The sequence below is a fragment of the Hippopotamus amphibius genome, chromosome 7 (assembly GCF_030028045.1).
Source record: "Hippopotamus amphibius kiboko isolate mHipAmp2 chromosome 7, mHipAmp2.hap2, whole genome shotgun sequence".
In the NCBI taxonomy this organism is placed as follows: Eukaryota; Metazoa; Chordata; class Mammalia; order Artiodactyla; family Hippopotamidae; genus Hippopotamus; species Hippopotamus amphibius.
Genome location: NC_080192.1, coordinates 7,733,095 through 7,758,479, shown reverse-complemented (window position 1 = coordinate 7,758,479; position 25,385 = coordinate 7,733,095). Strand labels below are relative to the sequence as shown.

At 38.5% G+C, this 25,385-nt stretch overlaps 1 protein-coding gene across 3 annotated transcripts in view; it reads left to right on the top strand.

Annotated features, from left to right (window-relative positions):
* EP300 (E1A binding protein p300) overlaps positions 1 to 25,385 on the top strand; it is a 66,465-nt gene that overhangs the window by 1,631 nt on the left and 39,449 nt on the right. For 2 of the 3 annotated variants that reach the window (XM_057741524.1, XM_057741523.1), the window contains exons 2-4: positions 16,094 to 16,731; positions 22,269 to 22,445; positions 24,256 to 24,517. In XM_057741524.1, coding sequence (XP_057597507.1) covers positions 16,094 to 16,731; positions 22,269 to 22,445; positions 24,256 to 24,517 — 1,077 coding nt within the window. Of the gene's footprint in view, positions 1 to 16,093; positions 16,732 to 17,933; positions 17,949 to 22,268; positions 22,446 to 24,255; positions 24,518 to 25,385 lie in introns of those variants that run through there. The other variant, XM_057741526.1, reaches the window with a different exon arrangement.

Sequence of the window (25,385 nt, the reverse complement as noted above, 5' to 3'; positions counted from 1 at the left end):
GCAGTTTAATTTTGGAGATGCCAGTGCATTTGCGTGTAAGGGCTTTTTTTGCAGTTTTACTTTTAATTTGTTGTTGGTGGTAAATGAGGAATTGTGAATCCTTTCTTCCTGTTCGCACTTGTCCTGTTTACTTTCTACTCTTTAAGAATTTCTCTCTACATAAGATTTTCTGTTGAGGATGAGGGTGTAAGAAATCTTGGTTTTATTTATTTGTGTGTGTGTGTGATCCAGGATTTCAGGTTTGACGTGAAGTGAAACGTCAAACTTGAAATTTGGTATAAATCATTTTACCTACCATTCCTAGATTTTTTGCACCCTTCCCCCCCAACCCCCTTATTTGCTTTAAAAATCAATATGGAGCGCAGTTCATTTTATCTCTCATTTCTTTGATGCCAAACCAAAATGTCTGGAACTCTGGGGTTTTAGGTTGGAAGAGAGCAGAGGCATTTTCTTTGCAGTTTGTAGTTACTTTCTCTTTGGGGAGGGCTGGGTGGGGGCCGATAACTGATTTTTATGGAGTTATGTACTTGGAAATCAAGATTAGAAGTTGAAAGAGTCCCAGTCATGAACTGCAAACATGAACTGATGATACAAGAATTTAAAATGTGCATTAGGTTTTGTATTTGTGTGTTTTCTCTTTTGATAGTTTAAACATATGTGGAGATCCAGATTTCAGTTTTAAAAAGCTCTTCAAATTTTTTACTTCACTCATTTGTGGACTAGTTCTTTTGTCAAGAGAAATTCAGGGAGACTTCCTTCCATCATTCCCTTCTTACAGTTAGTTTGATGCTATCCTGATGGCCACCGACCTTCTCTTTTGCTGTCATAGTTGTTTGAGGTGCCAGGGTAATGAAGACGAAGAATGGCTGGCCATCTGACAGTCTACAAGATGTTCCCCCTTACTACGGAGCATCTCTTTAACTCCATGAGAAACAGGCTCAACGTCATCCCTCCATCTGCCAGTGAGAGTGCATAATGGAGTTAAATGTACCCTTTGAGTTTGTAGAGAACTTCTAAAGCACGGTTCTAAGCACGCTTCGTTTCAATGAGTGAAAATGTAAGGATATGATAAATGCTTTGGATTCTTTGCTTTTATAAGAAAGATGTATCATGAGTTTAAGATAACCAGCAGAGATTGAGGATTTTTGCCAGGTTCCTTTCCTTCAGGCTTGTAATGTTGGCAATACATGAACTTTGATCTGTTCTCATTCGTTGAAGTTTCTGTAGTCTTCAGGGATTTTTTTTTTTTAATCTGTGTTTTTTTCTCAGAATTCAGACACATTGAGTATTGTATTCCTTTGCACTTACTAAAATGTCACTCAGAAGGACTTTTACATTACCGTTAGACACATTTTCACCTGTAGATTTTTGTGTTGTTTCTTTTTGCATATTGTGGTAGTTTTTGCTCTTTTAGTTTTTATGTAATATGGTGATGGATTTTACATTTGAATTAGCCAGTGACTGGAAGTATTGTAGAGAAAACTTTTTACATGTACTGCTTTGATGACTGCTGATTGGAGTAGTTTAGTTTTAGTATTTTTAGCATTTGGAGTAATGCAAGGTCTGAAAGGGAGGCTGTGCTCTGTTGTTCATACACTTCTGTTCAGGTGCACTGCTGCGTTTTCCATATTTGATGTGTGTATTTGGTAACTTTAACTCATTTTGGTAGTGTCCCACATGAGTAATACACAGAAGCTGTTTTGTTACTTGAAGTATCTTTGAATAATTGTAAGAATACTAAATGTATCAAGTGGGTTTTTGTGATAAAAAATGCTCAACGTTGAGATTAACTCAATCTTAGTACTGAGTTTACCTTAGGTACCTTTATCTAAATTTTGTAGTGAAGGTTGATTTTTGTACACCCCCACAACCCCCCCCCCCCCCCCAAGATTCTATTCCAGAAATTCTTTGGTGTCTAATTTTTAATCTTGACCAGTCTGGAATTTTTGATGGGGGAAAGGGAGAATAGGTATTAAGAGTATACTGTCCCCCTGTGAACTTCAAGTCAGGCACCATTACATTTTGATTGTCTGTCTATTGCATCCAGCACTATATTGTATAAGTTTGCAGTCAACTTTTAACAGAGACCCTACACTTTTTAAAACTTTACATTTTAAACTTGCAACTTCTACATTTTTACTTTTGAATTGCCACCAAGATAGAAGTGTGAATGTAAATTATTCCTTGGTACTTGATGATTTATTTTATCTAGAACTGTTCAAAATGATCCCCAAATTCTAGACTCCAGAAACTTTTTTAAATGATTGAGGCTTGCAGTTTTAGTAGTGTAAGTGTACCTGCCAAGAGTGTTTGCGTGTGCCAGTTTTATAGGAAAGAAAATTGGAACCCAATTGGGTTGACATGCTGAAGCGTTACTAAACAAATTAGTGCTTAAATCCCAAAATTTGAATTTCTAAGATTATCCACTGATGCAGAATAAAAATGACTTATTTAATTCTCAAAGACTCTTCTAAAAAATTTCCAAGTTGATTAAAATAATTTGATCTAAGTTCAAGTTTTACATGTTAGAATTGGGAAAAAGAGACTTACAGCTTTTGCATCTTTATGTTTATGTTTCAATATTTGCACTTGGTCCATTGAAAATATTATTTAACTTGGCATGGTTAGATCAGAACTATTTGAGAAATCAGATGACTTTTTGTCCTACCACCTCCACTACCCACCCACACCCCCATCATAAAAACTATTTGTAAAAAATGTTTTGGTAAAACTATTGACCAAAATAGTTAATGCATAAGTCCTGCAACTGTTTCTTGAACTGATTTGTGATAATAACCTGAGTGATGGAATGATGAGGGTGATATGTTGCTTTCATTGCACACTGGGAACGTTCTATCACTGCTTTGTAAACACATAATGCTCTGAAAGAACAGACTCTGGAAAGAGGGGTGACAGCATTAGGATCTGGCATGTTTAGTAAGGTAAAAGGTCCTTCTGGTCTTGGTACAGTTTTGTGGGCCTACTGTGTATCTGTGTGTCAAAATTGGCTTGGATTTTATTCCTGTTTTCATTTTGAAGGCACAGGGCAGACATATCTGCATTTTGATCACTAGATTAGTATACACAATAGATTTTTTTGTGGCAAGGGTTTTTTTAGATGTCAGTTTTACTTTCTCAAAACACCATTGTGTCTTAGTGGTTTGTCATCTAACCAGAATATTTTTGGTAGAGATCATTTCTTTGCTCTTAAACCTGTGATATTATATTTTAATTTTATTTTGGGGGCATGAGTGTTTCATGAGAGTTCTGTTTCTAACGTTTTTGAGTTATGGCTCTTTGGCAAGGTATTGCTGACCTCAGTGTTAACTTGCAAAACATTTTGCTAAGTGCCTTGAACTCTGGCAGTTGCTTATTCTCAAGGCTTTCTGTAAATTCATTTATAGGATAGTGAGATTAGGTGACTTTTGTTAAGTTGTAAATCTTGTATGTGCTGCAGTAGGGGTTCCCTTTTTCAGCTGGAGTTCATACTCTGTTGCAGAGGTAAGAAATGTATTGGCATGTCCAGTGATTGGATGATGGGGAGGGAAGAAAGGGTTTCTGCCTTGGTTGCCTTTTGGCATTGTTTTCTCTGTTTTACTTTGCTTTCCACCTCCTCCGTAGTCTATTCTATGGGGGGCGGGGGAGGGGGGTTAAAACAAGTTTAAAGTAAGTGCGTAGTGGTGTTTGTAGGGACATTAAGTGGTAAATAGGAAAGGAAAAAAAAAAAGAGTAGGAAGAATGTTACAGATACAAGTGGGAGTGTAAAATGCTTCTTCCTGGTATATTTATAAAAACAGTTCAGGAGTTATTCTGCCAGTTCTTACACCCAACAGTTAATGGGAAAATGAGACAACTTGTTTTGTGTGTTTTTGAGATTTTAGGGTTTCCTCCTTTGAGAATTTCTGAAGTTGAATTTTTTTTAGTGCGGCAAGCATTAGAGAAATTAATGGGCAAGTCGAAACTTAAATTATGCCAAGTGTAAAATATTTAAAACATTGGCTTTTGCGGATGACTTTTTTTTTTCATGAGATGGATGGTAGTTTTTTTCTGAAATTTTAATGGGAATTTTTTTTATTGCTCAGGTCCCAAAAAAGGTTTAAGAGAATAAATATTAAGGTTTTAAGCCTCTTCTAAACATTTTGGATAGCATTTGTTTTTAGATGTAGATCTTTTAAAGTAAATGCCCCAAAAGGCAATCAAGAGTAATTTAGTTGAGAAAGAGTGTAAAATTTAAACTACTGGAAAAAAGTGAATGGTTGAGAGAATAGGTTTTGGAGTCAGACTAGGAGAGTTCAAATCCCAGACCTGCCTTTATTAAGTGTGAACCTTGGGCCAATTACTTAATCTCTCTGTCTCAGCTTCCTCACCTGTAGTACCTACCTTGTAGGACTGTGGTGAGGAATAGTAAATGAGAATTCTCTTTATCAAATGCTTAGGATAGTGCTTGCTGCAGCATAGTATATGCTCATTAAGTGTTAACTGTTTTTTAACCTTACTGCTAAATATATTCCAAAAAAGCAATGCTAGATTTTTTAATGGATATATAGGTAAATTGGGTAAAGAGAAAACCAAATTCATGAAATTAAAAGAGTAGTCTTAAAAGTAAGGCTTATGGTGTAGCGTTAGCCTATACATCATCTACTGTAAGTTGTTTGAGAGTGTAAGAATATGGCAGCAGAGATTAAAATAAAAGTATATATACTGTCACATAGGGGAGTCTTGTATATGTAAGTAATTTAAGTGAACATAAATATTTAAGGCATAATGAGAAATGAGAAAGCAGGTTGTTCTTATTGGAAATGCTCAAGGTAAGAATGGCTTTTTTCTAAAGAATCATGTGGTTGAGCATTATTTTTTATCTGTTTATCCGGGTCTTAAAAGAAGACTTTCTTAAAGGAGGAGGAAGAAAAGTAGAGGAGCAGTGCAGAGCTTTTCAATATTATTTGACCACACCCAAGTAAGAACTACATTTTACGTGGAAAACCAGAGACCCTGTCTCAGCAAGTGAGCAAACAATATTTACCCTACTTAGTCTTACTACTTATAATATACTCTGATATTTTCTGTTTCATTTCATTTTTTAAAACGTGGTGGTTGTAACCCACTATATTGATTTCATGACCCACTATGGCTTGTGACGCAAAATTTGAAAAGTACTAGTTTAGAAGAGTTGAAAAGCTGCCAGTTGTCCTGTATTGGACCAACATTTTCTGTATGCCAGGCATTTAATCTCAAAACAGGGAATACTCTGGTGATCCAGAAAGTGATGGACCCTTCCTTCCTGGAGTTTATAGATAAGGGGAGAAGAATGACACTCAACTCTGGTGTGACCAGTGTTGTATTTGCATAGTATACGGTGGGAGAAACGGGGGGACCTAAACTGTAGCTACTGTTGCTCTGGTGGCTGTTTTTGAGGAAATTGGTGTCTGATCTTGGGACTTGAAGGATATAGGGTTTCTAAGAGTGAGCCCAGGTTGAAAACAAGAGTGTGGTCTGTCATGGAATCTATAAATTTCATCTGGCTGGGGGTTAGCAAGAAATCTGACTGTAGAGATGAGCAAGGGGCCAATCTTACTGGCGTTCATACTTCCATTTTAGCTCTTTTATTTTTTATTTATTTATTTATTTATTGGCTGCGTTGGGTCTTCTTTGCTGTGCACAGGCTTTCTCTAGTTGTGGCGAGTGGGGGCTCCTCTTCGTTGTGGTGCACAGGCTTCTCATTGTGGTGGCTTCTCTTGATGTGGAGCATGGACTCTAGGCGTGTAGACTTCAGTAGTTGTGGTTCGCGGGCTTAGTTGCTCTGAGGCATATGGGATCTTCCCCGACCAGGGCTCAAACCTGTGTCCCCTGCATTGGCAGGCAGATTCTTAACCACTTCGCCACCAGGGAAGTCCTATTTTAGCTCTTTTAAATGGATGGACAGAATTGTACCTTAGATGCTTGACTAAAGCGAGGAATGGTTTGGAAACGAACAGGGAAAATAGGCAGGGAGACCAGTGAGATGACTGTTCAGAATTCCAACCGTGATGAGGGTGGCCTGGATTAGTAGATGAAAGAAGTGAAAAGGTTTGAGAGGGTATGGGTGGTCAGCAGAACTTGGTAATTAGATGTCAGGATATTGCCATAGAGGAATCAAGGGTAGTTCCCAGGTGTTAGGTGTGGGCAGCAGGATTGGTGAGCACGTCGTTTGTTCACCACTAAGACAGCAAACATAGGAAGGAGGAGTGTTTGTGTGTGGATGTGGATGAGGCAGGGGTTGTGATGAGTTAAGTTTTGGACACTTTAAAGTTATGTGATTGTTCTGAATTGAGTAGTCACTATTTTCATTTGGAGCACTTTTCATTTGAGCAAACAAACATTGACTACCCACCAAATTTTAGGTATTTGGAACATAAAGATGAATCAAGCTGCAGTTTCTGCTCTCAAAGCCTATAGGATCTGGTGGAGTTGGTAGTATACATATCCACACAGTTTTCCCATAAGTTATGCTCTGATAAGTTCTTTAAATGTTTTAGATAAAGGCAGAGGATAGGGATTATTTCTGACAGGATAGGTTTGGAGTATTGGGGGAAAACTTCGCAGAGGAAATGTATATTTGAATGGGGGTAGGAGAGCATGACCTGCCTTTTCTTAGAAGTAGCGAAAGTTGGGAATTCCCTGGTGGTCCAGTGGTTAGAACTTTCACTGCCTTGAGCCCAGGTTCAGTCTCTCCTTGGGAACCAAGATACACCCCACCCTAAAAGTAGGGAAAGTTGGAATGGTATTTCAGGTGGAACAAATAGAAGTGGTTTTTATGTGACTGAGACACAGACTATATGGTAGAATGTTTTCATGGGAGACAGATGGAAAAGGATGTTAGGGTCCTATTATGAAAATACAGAAATATGCTAAGGAATCTGACATTTATCTCACCGTCTGGATAAAAATTTTATGAGAAGAGTGACATGGTCAGGGAAAGAGTAATTCTAGCGACACTGTACAGGATCAGTAGCAGGGAGGGAATCTAATGGCAGGAAGACCTAGGGTTTGTCATTTATCTCTTGAAATGCACTTATCATTTTGTCTCTGAAGTTTCTGGTAAATTGTAATTACCAAAGTAAGTTGTTTATTTTCTTGAGATGTAAGTTTTGTTTACTGTTTGTCATACATATAGAAAATACAGCAGATTTTTTTTTTTTAGAAAAAGTCATACTCGTCTTTTTCTGTACAGATAAACAATTTCTAGGAGACTTTTTTTTTTTTTTTTAAGAGATGGTATGATAGCTTCATCATCTGGGATCCCCTATAGGCATTCTCTTGGAGTAAACCCCAGTTAGGCAAACAAATCCAGCCTTCACTGCAAAGCTTCTCATAAGATTTTACTATACTCAAAATCAAGAAGTGATCAATGGTAGTTAACTTAGCATGCTGTTTAGGTTTAATATGAACATGTAATTGAGTTGATTTGTAAAGTGGGTATTTATTAAAATATAAATGTGTCCTCAACTTTTAATTTCACCCCAATAAGTATCACTATATTAATAAATTGATAAAGAGCTAGGCATATAGTCAGTGTACACTTCTAAAAGTGGGCCCCAGGTCACATTCTCGTTCAGTTACAGCACTCCATTTCTGTTTAAACTTTGAGACCTAACTTAAATGTGTTGGGGTTAAGAATAAAACTTTGTCAATCACTTCCCAAAGTATAGGTACACCTTTTGATGTTATGGTTGCAAAACAGTGTTAAGAATGCATATTTTGAAGATTATCCTGTACTTGTGCCCTTTGGCTCTGTTGGCTTTCAAAATTCCACAGCTGCCGACTTGCATAGCTATGTGATCCTGTAAACCTTAATATTGACTATCATCGTTGATCAAATTTGTATATAGTTCACAAGTTGTTACCAGTTGGTTTGCAAAGTACTAGACGTCTTACCTGTCTTTCCAGCGTGCATCTTTCATTACATTTTCTTCAAATTCAGTATTGTGGTTTTGTGTTAATGCACCTTTCTTTCCTTGATAGGTGGGTTTTTATGAGTAGAGTAATTCTGCTTCATCTACAGAGTATCAAAATACCATTTCTGAAATAAAGTACTGAATGAAAGTTAGGATGGTTATTTTAACCTGATAAATTCATGAAGTTTACAAAATCCCATTTTAAAGGCCACGGTGTTTTAAAACCTCATACTTGAAGCACCCCAAACAGCTGAGTTAATGTAAGACTAGAAGTGCCCCAAACCAATAAGAAGGAGAGATCTTTGTGGGATTGATAGTTTCATGTCTAGTCAAACTGTTTTCAGAATTATCAAAGTTCTGTAGATTTGACTTTCATCTCCAATCCTTATTTTTTTAAATCTCAGATCTCTGCCTACCTCATTACTCACCTGGCTCCCCCTGCGTAGAATTTCGTCAAGTTGCTGTGGCTCAGCTAAAGCTGTTCACTTCCTGTCTTCCTTTTCTCCAAGCTTCACTTGTCTAGTTACTACTCATCCTCCAGCCTCACCACTGGGGTGAAAGAAGGGTTTTAAAATCGGGAATGTTCATTTTTTAAAAAGCTTGTTTAATGCCACAGAGAAAACTAACTGGAAGGAGGAGAGTTGATGAATAAATTTTGTCTTTTAAGTGGATACTTGAGAATTGACTAGTTTTTAGAATAATTCGTATGGGTAGTTTGCTTAATATACACAGTTTAAAAGGAGAACTGAGTTTTTATTTGAATTCAGCTTACCTGAAGTACAAAATAAGCCTGTTTATTCAACAAATAATGTTTGAGCCTTCTAAATGGGAAAAAACTTGTAACTGGAAGGGGTACTGTTATGCAGTAGAATTAGATTTTGAGCCAAAATTATTTCAGTTTCACATCCTAGTTTGTAACTTAAAAAAAAACACTTTTATTTATACTCAGTGCGGTATTTGGGATTATATTGTTAGTAAGCCTAATTTTGAAGGTTATATTTCATTTACATATTTCATGGTGGGGAATTGTCTTATTTCTCATGTATCATGGAATTGTCCTGATCCTTTTGTTTTTTTGGGGGGGGAAAGGCTAATAAGTGAGTTGAGTATTTATTTTACAAGAGATGATACAGCTAAATCTGAGGACCACAGACATAATAGAAGACACCAAGGGTGACCTACAGAATCAGTATGTAATAATGAAAGGATGTTTTGACTCAATACTAGTTTCCCACATGTTCAATCCAGATTTGTTTTTGTTTAAATTATCACATTTCTAATACACAGTTCATTGGATAAAACTAATGTATCATGCTAAACTTTTCAAATCAGATTTAAATCAGTCTTGTCAGTCACATTTTGTGTCACCGTGTTTGGACCGAATGTACACTCAGATGAAGAAACTTTTTTTTTTGGCTGCACAGTGCCACATGCGGGATCTTAGTTCCCTGATCAGGGATGGAACCTGCGCCCCTTGCAGTGAAAGTGGGGAGTCTTAACCACTGGACCACCAGGGAAGTCCCGAAGAAACATTTTACTCAAAGTCATTTTGTATTTGCGCATCTGGGAACTGTGTATGGGAATTTGTCAATAAACCATTTGGTAGAAGTCGCCTGCTGATGATGTTGATTGGTTGATATTTTAGAAATAAGCAGGAAATGTCTTATTAGAGATAGTGTGAGTTCATTTATTTCAAGTTGTTTGTGATACTGTTCTTCAGGGTTTGTCATAGGATAGTTTAAAGGTAATGGGAAAAATTTCAGATTTGTAAATTTCTAATCAAGGAGAAAAGGGGAGGGACTTCCCTGATGGTGCAGTTGTTAAGAATCCGCCTGCCAGTGCAGGAAACATGGGTTCGAGCCCTGGTCTGGGCTAAGCCCGTGCGCCACAACTACTGAGCCTATGCTCTAGATACCGCGAGCCATAGCTACCAAAGCCCACGTGCCTAGAACCCATGCTCAGCCTCAAGAGAAGCCACTGCAATGAGAAGCCCAAACACCACAATGAAGAGAAGCCCCTGGTCACTGCAGCTAGAGAAAGCCTGTGGACAGCAACAAACACCTAACACAGCCAATAAATAAATTTTTTTAAAATTATTTTTAAAAAAAGAAAGGAGGAGTCAGCAAATTAAATATGTAAGAGCTCGCCTTAATATCTAGAAAAAGTACTTGTTGTTTACTTTCTTATTACCTCCTGCTTCTCAGTCCACTGCAGTCTGGCTTTTGCCCTTTACAGCTCCACTGAAGTGCTCTCACCTAGATTGCTAAATATCTCCTATTTTCTATAGATAATAGGACAGAGAGTGAATTCTCTGTGGAGCATGGAACACCACTAACATTTCCTTCTTGGAACCTGATTTCCAGGATCCCTCTTGGGTGGGGTGGGAGTGCTGAATTTTAGCATCCTTTGCTGGTTATCGTTGTCCTTTAAATACTGATATTCCCAGTGGTCCCCTTAATGTCCAGTGGTGACATTTCTCTCTCACATTCCCTGTATTCCTCTAATTGCTCGTCTGGATAACTGTGCTCCTAGGTTATCCAAGCTGGAAAACCTAGGAGTCATTCCTCCTTTTCTCTCCTCAACTCCCTAACTATAGTCAGACAGTCACAGTCTTCTGATTGGCCTCGTTGATGCCCCTTTAGCAGCAGGCTCCTCATCAGTCTCCCCGACTCTCGACTTGTCTGTCCAATTTATTCTTCATCTTGTGTGTCTGAGTGGGCGCTAGTGAGTGCAGGTTCGTTCATGTCATATTTTTGCTTAAAATTCTTCAGTAGATCAGTTTTCTCTCTGTAGTAAAAATCCCAAGCTGTCATATTATAGGACCCTCTAGGCTGCCTTTTTTTTTTTTTTTTTAAGTAAATTTATTTATTTATTGGCTGTGTTGGGTCTTTGTTGCTGCACACAGGCTTTCTGTAGTTGCGGCAAGGGGGGCCACTCTTCTTTGTGGTCCGTGGGCTCCTCATTGCAGTGGCTTCTCTTGTTGCGGGGCATGGGCTTCAGTAGTTGTGGCACATGGGCTAAATAGTTGTGGCTTACAGGCTCTAGAGCGCAGGCTTGATAGTTGTGGCGCACGGGCTTAGTTGCTCCGATGCATGTGGGATCTTCCTGGAGCAGGGATCGAACCCGTGTCCCCTGCGTTGGCAGGTGGAGTCTTAACCACTGCGCCACCCAGGAAGTCCCTAGGCTGCTTCTTTTATTTGTTGGATATGTAAATTTTATTCAGCTGATCTGAACTAATCCCTGTGACGGGCAAGTTGAGATGGGGGCCTGAGTAGGTGATTTATTTGAACCTTTATTTTTCTCCCTTTCCTTGAAGGAAAAGGAAGAACTTGAGGAGCTTAGTAAGAGGCATGGATTGAGACTGGTCAGTACTAAAACCCATTGTTCAGTAGGATTTGTTTAAATTTCTTATTTTTCCCTTGCGTCTTCATACATAATTGCTTTTAGTTTGGGACTTGCTTTTCTGCTAGTTTTAGACCATTGCGTCTTATTTGCTGTTTATGACAAACTGCTTAAATATATAATCTCTTATTTTTAGTAGCCCTTTTCCAATACACTGCTCGTGAGCTTGCAGCCAGGTTTTTTTTCTGGGAAGCTCTTTGCAGAAGGACCTAATGGGGAAGGATTGGAAATTTGATGGCTAAAATAAAATCCACATATTAGTTTTTTGAGCTTTAGTACTCTTAACCCTACCAGTATAGAATCAATTATTTACAGTTTGAGTAATTTGTCTTAGTCATGTACAGAAGTGCAATTTAATTTGTCTGTATTTGTGGTATGTTCAGTCACCTTGCTAATTTCTCACTATTTCCATTTTGCCTTGGGTTTTCCATGTTGACAGTTATATCATTTGCATACAGTAAGTTGTGTTTCTTCCTTTTCAGTCCTGACTTATGGGTGTTTCTTGTACTGTTGCTTTGGCTAGAGACTCCAGTTCAGCGCTGAATAGAAGTGGTTGTTATGGGTATCTTTGTCTTGTTCTTATGCTAAAGAGGCTACTTTTAATGTTGGTCCATTATCCATATTTGCTGTCAGTTTTTAGGTTTGGGAGGAGACTTTTTTATCAATTTGAGGAAGTTCCCATCAGTTTGTTTTTTAAATTATTATTTTATATTGGAGTATAGTTGATTTACACTTGTGTTAGTTTCAGGTGTACGGCAAAGTGGTTCAATTATACATATACATATATTTATTCTTTTTCCCATCGGTTTTTTGATTGTTGGTTTGTTTTGTTTCTAAAGTTGTGATTGGATATTGACTTTTAACCAGTGCTTTTATTATAGTCATTGAGATGAATCTAATGTTTTCTTTCTCCTTTGTTACTGTGATATGCAAACGCCTCCTTCCTGTATTCCTGAGATGATTCCAACTTGATCATGATTTTATATGATATTAAATAAATTTGGCTTGCTCTTTTTTTTGTTTTAAAGGATTCTTGCTTCTGTGTTCATGACTTTCTTTTCTTTTACTGGCCATGTGTGGTTTTTAGAGTGTTTCTATTTTCTAGAAGTGTTTGCATAAGGTTGAATTATTGTCTTTTCCTTGAAAGTTCAGTAGGACATGCCTGTGAAAATATTTAGAATTTAGATCTGGTCTTTGGAAGAATTAACCACTGATTCTTTAATAGTCATAGGATTGTTCAGGCTTTCTGTCTCCTTTTAAACTTTTTTAAATGGGAGAATTCCATTTAATAGATAGTAGAAAGAACTCCATGGGCCTATTAGTTCAAGTTACTGATAATCCTGCTCACCCTCCACACTCCACCTCTGTTTTTTTTGTTTTTTGTTTTTTTGCAGGAGTTTTTACTTTTATTTGTTTTTCTTAGAGATTTATTGTTTATTTATTTATTTTTGACTGCATTGGGTCTTCATTGCTGTGCACGGGCTTTCTCTAGTTGTGGCGAGTGGGGGCTGCTCTTCATTGCAGTGCACAGCCTTCTCATTGTGGTGGCTTCTCTTGTTGGGGAGCACGGGCTCTCGGCGCTAGGGCTTCAGTAGTTGCAGTGAGTGGGCTCAGTACTTGTGGCTCCCAGGCTCTAGGGTGCAGGCTCAGTAGTTGTGGCACACAGGCTTAGTTGCTCACCAGCATGTGGGATCTTCCTGGCCCAGGGATCAAACCCATGTTCCCTGCATTGGCAGGCAGATTCTTAACCATTGCACCACCAGGGAAGCCCCCTACTGGAGTTTTTAAAAGCAAATCCCAGACTTGTCATTTCACTAGAAATACTTAAATATGTATCTCTTAGGATTTATTTTAATGTGGGAACTATGCTATTGTCATACCCACCAAAATTAATAATTTCTTAATATTACCCACTACTCAATCTATATTATCCTGATTCTCTTCTTAAAATGTATTTCCACTTGGTTTAAATCAGGATCCAAACTACGTATGTCTTGTTGTTGAATCTATTTGATAACAACTTCTCCCATTCTCCCCCCCTCCCCAAACCCCACGCCTTATGCCATTGATTTGTTGGAGAAGCTGGGACACTTATACTATATAATTTCTTTTGGATTGAGGTTTAAGTGAGTATTTTATGAAGAATGTATTCATTTTTCTCTCTTTTCAATTTTTTCTTTGCATAAAATTGATTAGTAGTACCATTTTCTCTTTTTATTGTCTTTTTTCCTTAACTTTCCCAGACGTTTGTCTTTTATAGAACCAACTTCTGGTTTTATTAATAACCTCTCAGTTGTATCTCTGTTTTTCTCTTTTGTTTAATTGCTTTTATATTTGATCATCTTTTTCCTACTCTTTCTTTTAACATAACTTGGATACTTAACTCATTAATTTCAAGCTTTATTTTCTACCATAAGCCTTTAAGTTTTGAAATGTAGTACTGTTTGTGATTTCTCCTTTAATTTATCACTTACATATATGTGGGTTTTTTTTGTTTTTTTGTTTTTTTTTTTCTTTTTTTTCCCTGCACTGCATGGCTTGTGGGATTTTAGTTCCCTGACCAGGGATCACACCTGGTCTCTCAGAAGTGAAAGTGTGGAGTCCTAACCACCGGACTGCCAGGGAATACCCCATGTATTTTTAAATTTCTAAATAGATAGAGATTATTTTTATTTTTTCCTAAATGTTTAACACCAAAAATATGCTGATGATGGAATGTTTCCTTGTGTACTCCAGGGGGAGAGTAGAATGCAAAATTGCTTAAAAGCATATATGATTCCAGTGTTGTGAATTATGTAAATAGAAGGAAATGATGAAGGAAATATATCATTATATTAAGCAGTTGTCTTTTGAGTAGTGATGTCAGGTAAATTTTATTTGAAACTTTATTTATGTTCCAAAACTATTCGTAAGACAATTTATTTTCATGATGGAGTGGCATATGATTTTTCCAAAGGAAAGAGAATAATTCTGTGTAAGTCTGGACTCTAAATCATGACCTGAGATCCTGGGATATAATTCAGTTCAACTAAAATGTGACCAGTTGCTTATCTCTGTTGGGCATTAGGCAAGGATTTGGTGTGTAAGTGGTAAGACATGTCATTCCCAGAGCTACAGTCTGGGAGCATGGTGGGGTGATGGGTGTGAGGAGGAAGAGATGGTGGGAGAGGAGGAGAGAAAGATAGACACACATGTAATTTCAGTGCCATGATAGAATGCAGAAGAGCAGGAATGACACATAGAGGAAGAATTGTACCTATGAACCAAGAAGATCATTATTAAAGTGGTGTCTTGTCTTTGATGGATGTGTTATTTTTAAAAGGATTATCAGTTGTAGATTCAAGTATATTTAATTTTTATTTTTTAAATAAATTTATTATTTATTTATTGGCTGCATTGGGTCTTTGTTGCTGCACATGGGCTTTCTCTAATTGCTGCACACAGGGGCTACTCTTCATTGTGGTGCAAGGGCTCCTCATTATGGTGGCTTCTCTTGTTGCGGAGCATGGGCTCTAGGCACGTGGGCTTCAGTAGCTGCGGCACATGGGCTCAATAGTTGTGACTCATGGGCTCTAGAGCACAGGCTCAATGGTTGTGGCGCACGGGCTTAGTTGCTCCGCAGCATGTGGGATCTTCCCAGACCAGGGATCGAACCTATGTCCCCTGCATTGGCAGACAGATTCTTAACCACTGTGCCACCAGGAAAGTCCCTATTTAATTTTCAGATACCCAGTAGTGCCCTTTTAATGTTAAAACTACTTGGAGAATTAAAACTCAAAACACTTCAATCTATAAAATGAGTTAGTACTATCAACAAGTCAACCAGGGACAGTTCTGCGCTTTCAGGGAACATTTGGTGATATCTGGAGACATTTTTGATTGTCACAAATGGGTTAGAGTTACTGCAGGTATTAAGAGGAGAGGCCAGGGATTTGCTATCTTAGAATGCACAGGACAATATCCTCTTCCCCTCAAACAAAGAATTATCCAGCCTAGAATGTTTAATAGTGCCAAGGATGAGAAACCCTAGGTTAATCTATAAGTTTTGCATTGTCTTTTTGGCGGGGATGGAGCAGAGGTGGAGTGGTAGTGGTTTGTAGGTTTTTGAAGAAACTTGAGGCATGGTTTTGTATCCTGTTCAACTACATTTTGATTAAGGAAAACTAATCTGTAGTCTGAAAGGTGAAAGCAAATTCATTCAGCTTTATGGCAGGCACTGTGGGATAAGAATTTGGTGACAAGTGGTAAGCAACCCCTGTCTTCCTGGAGCTTGCATTAAATGGTCTACAAAGGGCAGATCTTTTTTATCAGTTGTCTTTTTTATTATTATTATTATTATTATTATTATATCTTAAATCTTTTGTTTCATTCTGAATTTAGTTTGTGTATAGATAAGTTATTTTAACCTCTTCTAAGGAATTCTGAAGTCGTATACAACTTGATTGTGTCTTTTTCATGATTGTCAGTACATGGGTGTTGTACTAAGATGTATTCCTCTTATTTTGTCTTATTTTAGGTATGCTTTATAAGTGTTAAAACTTGTTGACATGACAATACTCTTACTTATATATTTATACATATACATAAAAAAACAAAATTTTTTTTAGTATAACATGAAAAACTGTAATACAAATAGATAGTATTCCATGGAGTGAGGTTTAGAAATGATATTTAATGCTTATCAAGAACAGAGTATAGAGAAATTTGTAATTTTGACTCTGTCATACTTTAACCTTCATCTTTCATTTTGTTTTTAGATTTTGGCTCTCTCTTTGACTTGGAGCATGACTTACCAGATGAATTAATCAACTCTACAGAATTGGGACTGACCAATGGTGGTGATATTAGTCAGCTTCAGACAAGTCTTGGCATAGTACAAGATGCAGCCTCTAAACATAAACAACTGTCAGAATTGCTACGGTCTGGTAGTTCCCCCAACCTCAACATGGGGGTTGGTGGCCCAGGCCAAGGCATGGCCAGCCAGGCCCAACAGAACAGTCCTGGATTAGGTTTGATAAATAGCATGGTCAAAAGCCCAATGGCACAGGCAGGCTTGACTTCTCCCAACATGGGGATGGGCACTAGTGGACCAAATCAGGGTCCCACGCCATCTGCAACAGGTATGATGAACAGTCCAGTAAATCAACCTGCCATGGGAATGAACACAGGGATGAATGCTGGCATGAATCCTGGAATGTTGACCGCAGGCAATGGGCAAGGGATGTTGCCTAATCAAGTCATGAACGGTTCAATTGGAACAGGCCGGGGGCGACCTAACATGCAGTACCCAAACCCAGGCATGGGAAATGCTGGCAACTTAATGACTGAGCCACTGCAGCAAGGCTCTTCCCAGATGGGAGGACAAACAGGATTGAGAGGCCCCCAGCCTCTTAAGGTAAGTGTAGTTTTGGTTTGTGTGCACGGTCAGTATGTTTTTGAGTGTTCAGTGATGGAGGAGGAGGGCTTGAGGTCAGTTATTCATTTATTCTTTACTATTCATGTTTAATCTTCTTAGATTATGTAGCATTTCCCATATGCTATATGCCAGGGATCTACTGTGCTGTTAAATTTTTACGAAGGTCTTATGTTAAATGTAAGTAATAAACATTTATTTTACAAATGGTTGCCAGCTAATTCCTGTTCCCTGTGGCACAACTATTAGAATATTTTCATCTCATTTCTAATTCATCTCATTTTAGCCTTCATAGTGCTCCTTAAAAAACAAAAAACAAAAAAAAACCCCAACAGTTTTGAGATAGCTAGCATTGTACTGTCTTCAGATAGAATTCATTTGTTCCATTACTTGGAATGTACCTGGTTTTTAAGATGTGTTCTTTTTTTTCTTGTTGGATGATGGAAATTAACATGCATTAGTTTACTATAAAGCCTCAGGCAACATTCCAGGTGTTGACGTGTTCCAGGTAACCTGATTTTGGCTATTATTTGAAAGGCTTTTGCGGGAGGGGGAGCATGCCACAGGGCATGTAGGGATCCCAGTTACCCGAGAAGGGATCGAACCCATTACCCCTGCAATGGAAGCATGGCGTCCTAACCACTGGACAGCCAGGGAAGTCCAAAAGGCTTTTCTTTTTTAAACAGCCTATTTTTCTTAGCCTTATTAAGTAGAGAATGTTAAATGTATTTTTTTAAAGTCTTTTAAATATATGTATTTTACTCTGTATGTATAATTAAGATGTTATAAGCATATATTTGATGTGTATTCCTCCATATTTTTCCTACACATTTTATTCCTTTTTCTTAAAATGGCATCATACTGTAGTTGCCAGTGTCTGGCATGTAGTTAGTAAATTCTTGTTGAACGAAAGAGATGGCTTCACTTGGAAGGTGATATTAGAGATGGAAGAGATTTTCACAAGGAGTCAGGAGCAAGCTTCACTGTAAGAGGAATAATTTGAGCAGGCATTAGGACTTATATATAACGATGGTGAGAGTTTAAGGATGAAATGAAGTCATGTGGATGAATTGGGAATGGGGGCACTGAGGTCACATGTAGATAAATGAAAGCCCTTAAATATTTTTGTTTTGCTACAGATAAAGAATATTGACATCTTAACTTAGGAAAGGATTCTGCTTGGCACCACTACCTACTCTGTAGGTTCTCCCTTTCTGGCACTTCTATATTGCTGTGTTGATGTGGTTTACTTAGAATATTTGGAGTGAGAACCAGAAACAAGAAGGTAGAATATTTATTAGGTACCTCTTGAGATTCTAGGAACATGCCTATGAAGAGTCCCTGCCCTCCTGATGTTTATATGGGGGTAGGGGGCTGGGATGACAGACATTAAACCTTCACTGATTGAACAAATATTTACTGAGTCCTGGCTTTGATGCCGAAGATAGAGCAGTGAATAAATTCACTTCATGGAACTTACTTTCTAGTGTACACATAAGATGTAAATTCATAATATTCCAAGTAAGTGCTATGAAGAAAACAGAGTCAGGAAAGCCTTATTGGGAGAATGCCTAGGCTGAGAGTGGGCACTGCTCTGTTTATAATCTGAATCACAAGTTTCTGCATCAGCATTGTTTCAAGGGACTGGATATATAGCAGTAAGTCAATCAGACAAAAATCCCTGTCCCTGGGGAGCTTATGTTTTCATGGAAAGGAGCAATTCAAATATAAAAACTTTATTATTAAAATATTTCCTTGTTTTAAATGAGTCCCACTTATATTTCATATTTGAAAGTTAATGTAAGTTGTTAGTTTTGGAGCTCTTCTCTTAAAATTAACATCAGTTTGTGATGTGCTTTGGCACGTGATGTTAAAGAGTATTTAACCTACTAAGTTTTAAAATAAGAACCATGATTGATTTGTTACATCTTTGTTTTAGAACTTGGGGATTCTTGGATAGGCAAGGAGTGAAACAGGTGGGAAGAACTGGTTAGGAGGGTATTAAGTATAAGGCAGGGAGGAAGAATTCACGTTGAGAGAGAGAAAGACAGATCTTAATGCCATATCCTGATGGGGGTTTTTTGTTTGTTTTTAACTTTTGGCTGCATTGGGTCTTCGTTGCTGCACACTGGCTTTCTAGTTGTGGTGAGCAGGGGCTACTCTTCATTGCAGTGCGCAGACTTTTCAGGGCGGTGGCTTCTCTTGTTGCTGAGCATGGGCTCTAGGCCCGAGGGCTTCAGTAGTTGCTGCACACAGGCCCTAGAGTGTGTGGGTTCAGTTGTTGTGGCTCACAGGCTTTGTTGCTAAGCGGCAGGTGGGATCTTGCTGGACCAGGGATCGAAGCCATGTTCCCTGCATTGGCAGGTGGATTCTTAAACCACTGTGCCACCAGGGAAATCCTCTTGATGGGCTTTAAAGAGGAGGATCTTACACCCAAATTTACAGTGTAGATGGGTGTGGTTTTATGTGTGCAATATCAATTTGAAAACTAGTCCCTGTGGGCTGATGAAGCCCACTAAACTAAGGCAGTGGTGTAAGAGTAATAGGAATGAGTCTGGAAAATATTTAGGATTGGGTTTCAGTTTGGTTCCGAGAGGTTACTAGTTTTCTCTATCATCGTACATGCCACCCTGGGCCATCCTCCTCTCCACCCCTAACCCGCCCCCTCCCCTCCCCCCCCCCCCCCCCAATCCATAGTTAATATGGTGCCTGGCGGATGACTTGGATATAGATGTACTTATCAAATCAGATAGGTAGGAGGACATGCCAGGATGTAGTTTAATTTTGTTTTTATTATTTGGTGAATCATGGAGTCGCATTTTCACATTTGTATTGGTGTGCACTACTGTTGATGCTTGCAAGTCTTGTTAAGGGATTTTTGTCCCTGTGTTAAATGTTCCTAAACTGTTGTATTTGGGGCACTACATCATCGTGTGTTTTATGTGTTCCTGTGTTCCCTAAGTTTCTGCTTTTAATGTATTGAACACTAAGAAACAACCTGTAGAGTCAGATTTATTTTTAAAGAAAGATAAAATAGTCCCCTACAGGTCCTTTGGTTTTAGTGGTCTAGAACTGTTTATGGCTTCCTGGTCCTCTGCCTTTTCAGTTTAGGTAGAGATCTGTATCACTGTGGTCCAGGTAGGTGGTAAGTAGTTGGACATCTGGATCACATTAGCTGTAGAGAAGGGAACAAGATCAAATAACTAACTACAGTGTAGCAGAAATTAAGTACAGTATATTCCCTTCCTATTATATTTGGTGGGGGAATGGAGGGGGTTGGGGAGATAGAAAGGGTGGGGTGGGGGTCTTGGTTGTATTTTATTTTCTGACACTGGAAGCAGAACTCTGAGGGAGATAGGTAAACAAAAAGCCTGAGTCTTTGTTGGTCAGAGTGGCCAGAAGTGTCAGAAATGAATTACTGCCAGCTGACCAGCAGTTAGTGCAGTCTGTACATTTGAGACCATAGTCTGCTACAGAGTGTACTTGGAGTTTCTAGGTAATGCATTGTGATTGAGGGAACAAGCAGTGTCAGGAATTGGTTGAAACTCGGTTGGTATAGGCAGTCGAGGCGAGATGTCTGTGTGATCAAATGTGTGAAGGACCGGATTCTACTAGAATGTGTTTGATAAAGGCATTATGCTTATTAACAAGAGACATCAAGGCATCTTACAAATCCCAACATTTTATTTACATAAATTATGGACCCTTAAATGGCTTTCGTTTTACGTCTGCCATGAATTTCCATGGTAGTAAGAAACACAAGTGAAACAACTTCCCGAGGTGTAGGCGAGCATACCACAGGAACTATACTAGTATAAGTATTAGTGCTTTAAAAGCAATATGTAATAGCAGCACTCCCAGCCACATTTGAAACTACCAAAAGAAACCTGAACTTTGCATTTGTCTGTTTTTGTATTTGATTGTCCCTACAATCATACCAGCCAGATTCACATAGGAAATTCCAGTTATTGGAGACTGAATAGATTTTTTATTCTGGATGTTTCCCATTCAGGCTGCCCCATTTTTTTAATGCTTTCATCCAAACTGTGTCGCTTCCCTCAGTCTCATTCTCTGTCATCATCCCTGTCTCTTTGTGAATGTAGTGTTTTATTTCCTTTACTGGTTAGCATTCAGGAGTCAGCAATAGAGAAGGAGGGTGTGGCACTCACTGCCTAGTTACAGGGAAAGGGAAAAGCTTAAGCAAATGCTGGAGATTCAAGAAGCATGATGCTCTTAGGTTTGCAAATTAATGGATATGGGAGCTGGGATACCATGGAGAAATATTCAGTTCTCTTGAAGATCATGAAAGGTCTGGTATACCATGGTTTTCCCCGCTTATGAGTAGAAAAAAGGACAGAAGGCATGAAAACCTGTTAGATACAGACTACAAAAGTTGTGATGAGGGATTTTGAAATTAAGAGAGTAACAGTGGGCGTGGTTACATGGGAATGATGGCATTGGGTGTCTAGAGGTGAAATTTGGAGGACCCTTTGATAGAATTGAATCTGTCTGAGAAGGATGTAGAAATCTAGCGTGACTCCTTTTAATTGGACAGTAGCTGTAGTGCCCTTAGTTTCTATTCTGAGTGCTTGCTAGAAGGTGATGATTGACTTACAGTGGGGTCTTATGAGAAAGAAGAAAATTGTAAGTTGCATCATTATCAGTAAAACATTTGCCTTTTGAATGATTAATATTCTGTTCAAGTTAATCATTATACAGTAGGACGGTTCCACATGGACTTACATAAACACAGGACAAAACTTTTTTTTTTTTTTTTTTGGCCACACTGTGCAGCATGCGGAACCTTAGTTCCACAGCCAAGGATCGAACCCGTGCCTCCTGAAGTGGAAGCATGGAGTCCTAAGCACTGGACTCCCAGGGAATTCATAAAACTTACTTTTTAAAGTACATAAGGATTGCAGATACACTCAGATTACTTTAAGAGCCAATGAGACAATTTAATAAAAGCAGCTAGGTGCAAGACAGCATGAAATGGTACAGACTTTGAAGCTCTCATGCTATATCTAAAGTATTCAGATTGAAAAAGTTTTAAAATCACTGTTTTACCATGTCCCTAAATAGAAAAGGCATATCCCCCCCAAACTACCAATTTTCTACCTTTTATATAGACAAAATGCAGGAATAAGCATGTTGATATGTAAAATTCTCTAATGTATTTAAGGATTAGATGGTTTATTGAGTTGAATTTATTATTGTTATAGTTTGCACATTAAATGGAAGTTATTTACTGCATTAAAAATGGAGATGAGTGGCAGAGCCTGCTTAGTAGGTGTAGCTAAATGAAGACGCTTATTTTTCTAAAACGTTTATCTCATATTTACAGAAAACAGCTCTAAATTTACTGTACCTCAGGCCTGTAGATTACAGTCTGTTTATACATACAGAGAATTTCTTTTAAAATTGTGTTAGTAAATTAGGAAGTGGAAAAGGAAAGGAAATATTAATGTCCTGTAGTGTAGGGAATAAGACTTAATTTCTCTTCTGTTTCTTGTTCTTAGATGGGAATGATGAACAACCCTAATCCTTACGGTTCACCATACACTCAGAATTCTGGACAGCAGATTGGAGCCAGTGGCCTTGGTCTCCCGATTCCAACAAAGTCTGTACTACCAAATAGTTTATCTCCATTTGCAATGGACAAAAAGGCAGTTCCTGGTGGAGGAATGCCCAACATGGTAGGTAGTAATCTGCCTACACATTTGTCTTCCATCTGACACTTTAACAAAAGACATGTGTTAAACTTTTATGTCTGCTGTACACACTAAGATATAATGGATGGCCCCTGTGATCAAGAAAGCTTGTGCCTTCCTTCCGTCTCACATGGTGTTTTTTTACTTGTAGTATTGACCAGTCAGGATGCTAGTCCACATAGGAGCAAGTGGGGCTGCTACAATGAAAGTTTTGGGGTCCTGCCATACATAGCTTCTTCTTGTGAGCAATTCTTTCTATAGGATACGAAAGTGGAACCTTTTTTCTCTTGGGAAGGACTCTCTGACAAAGGATTCCAGTTCAATCACCATGTGTACTAATTTGTATATGATACTATTACACAGAAGTAACTTCCCTCTCAAAGTTACAAATTATTTTTAACTGATTTTTGTTATGGTAAAATCTCCAAAGCTTCTAACATTGCTATTTTTCTAAAGTAAAACTATCTCTAGTTGTAAATGTGTCAAGTAGTCCATGTTCATCTTTGGAAGAAAATGTCCAATAGGAATTTTATTTCCTTTTCAGATATTTTAGGTTTTTTTTACTTTGTGTCCCATAGTCATTGAAAGCCTGTATTTCAGATACTCTGCTAAGTACTAGAGACAGAAAGATGAATAGAACATGGCATCTCTGTCTCCAGAAATGTTTACTATTTTATTGGAAAAAAACATATTTTTTCCAGAGTTTACAAAAACTAATTTTCACCCACCTGAAAGGCCTCTACCAGGTCTCCCAAGAAGTTCTTCACTATTCTTCAAAACCTAACTTAAATTTGCTCTTCACAACAGATCTCTTCCTTTTCCCCTTCACACTGGAGTTTACCCTGTCCTTCTCTTTTTGTTTTCAGAAGAGTTGCTTCAGAGCAACCAAATTCAGATAATACATTTTAAAAAAATTTTTATTGGAGTATAGTTGTTTTACAGTTGTCCTTTTTCTTTTGCTCTCTCTATGTTATACACACTTTGATGATATTGCTCACTAACGTAGCAGTCTTTTCTTATTAAATTGAGCTTTTTTTAATACATACATTTATTTATTTATTGGCTGCATTGGGTCTTTGTTGCTGCACACGGGCTTTCTTTAGTTGTGGCCAGTGGGGGCTACTCCTCATTCCGGTACGCGGGTTTCTCATTGTGGTGGCTTCTCTTGTTGTGGAGCATGGGCTCTAGGTGTGCAGGCTTCAGTAGTTGTGGCTCGTGGGCTCTAGAGCACAGGTTCAGTAGTTGTGGTGCATGGGCTTAGTTGCTCCTCAGCATGTGGGGTCTTCCCAGGCCAGGGATCGAACCTGTGTCCCTTGCATTGGCAGGCGGATTCTTAACCACTGCACCACCAGGGAAGTCCCTAAATTGAGCTTCTTGATGGTAGAAGCCATCGTTTATTTATCTTAGAATCCCCTGTGTCAAAAAATTGGGTCTGGGGCTTCCTAGGTGGCGCAGTGGTTAAGAATCCGCCTGCCAGTGTAGGAGACACGGGTTCAATCCCTGCTCCAGGAAGATTCCACATGCCGAGGAACAACTAAGCCCGTGAGCCACAACTATTGAGCCCACACACCACAACAAAGAGTAGCCCCTGCTCGCCGCAACTATCGGAAGCCCGTGTGCAGCAACAAAGACCCAACACAGCCAATTAATTAATTAACTTAAAAAATTGGGTCTGGCACATAGTAGACTATTCTTAAAGGTTTTCATTGAGAATCTTCAGGTCTATATTTATTGAGAAGGTAGCACACTATGACACCTAATAACATAAATGTATCTTTATTGTTTTATCCCTTAGGGCCAGCAGCAGGCCCCGCAGGTCCAGCAGCCAGGCCTGGTGACTCCGGTGGCCCAGGGGATGGGTTCTGGAGCACACACGGCCGATCCAGAGAAGCGCAAGCTCATCCAGCAGCAGCTTGTTCTCCTTTTGCACGCTCACAAGTGCCAGCGCCGGGAGCAGGCCAATGGGGAAGTGAGGCAGTGCAACCTTCCCCACTGTCGTACAATGAAGAACGTCCTTAACCACATGACACACTGCCAGTCAGGCAAGTCCTGCCAAGGTGAGTGGGCGCAAAGGGTTTTTGTGCTCAGCAGTTAATATTTATTTCCAGTTAGAGCTGATCACATTTTCTCTCTTCTATTTTGAGACTCCTTGCTGATAGTGCCATACTCTATATTAAGTTATGATAAAAATTCTGTATCATTTTGTGAATGAGTATCTGGAGATGTGGTAGGAAAGGAAGTTTTAGATTCTTCCCTGTTGTGATGATACTTACTTTTATTTGATATTATTGAGGGTTTGCTAACTATCATGTAGGCAAATACTAAAAGAATGTTGCCCAACTTAATACAATTTGCATATTTATGGAGTCATTAGAAATCTTTTTTTTAATCGTTATTGGAATATAGTTGATTTACAATGTTGTGTTAGTTTCTGCTGTATAGCAAAGTGAATCAGTTACACATGTACATATATCCACTCTTTTTTAGAGTCTTTTCCCGTATAGATCATTGCAGAGTATTGAGTAGAATACCCTGTGCTATACAGTAGGTCCTTATTAGTTACCTATTTTATATATAGTTGTGTGTATATGTTGATTCCAATTTGCCCCCCACCCCCCAGTAAGCATGTTTGTTTTTTACATCTGTGACTCTATTTCTGTTTTATAAGTAAGTTTGTTTGTTCCCCCTTTTTTAAAAGAGAAATCTGTTTTTATAGATTTTTATAATATAAAGTAGATTCCACAAATTTGCGGTAAAAAATAGGGGCTCTGGAAGCCAGGCTGCTTGAGTTTGAATCCCACTGTGGGTGCTCTGTGACTTTGTGCAAATTATTTAACCAGGTTTTGCTTGTTTTCTCAATATAAAATATGAGGATTAATAACTACGCTATATAGGGGTATTATGAAGATGCAATGAGTTAATAAC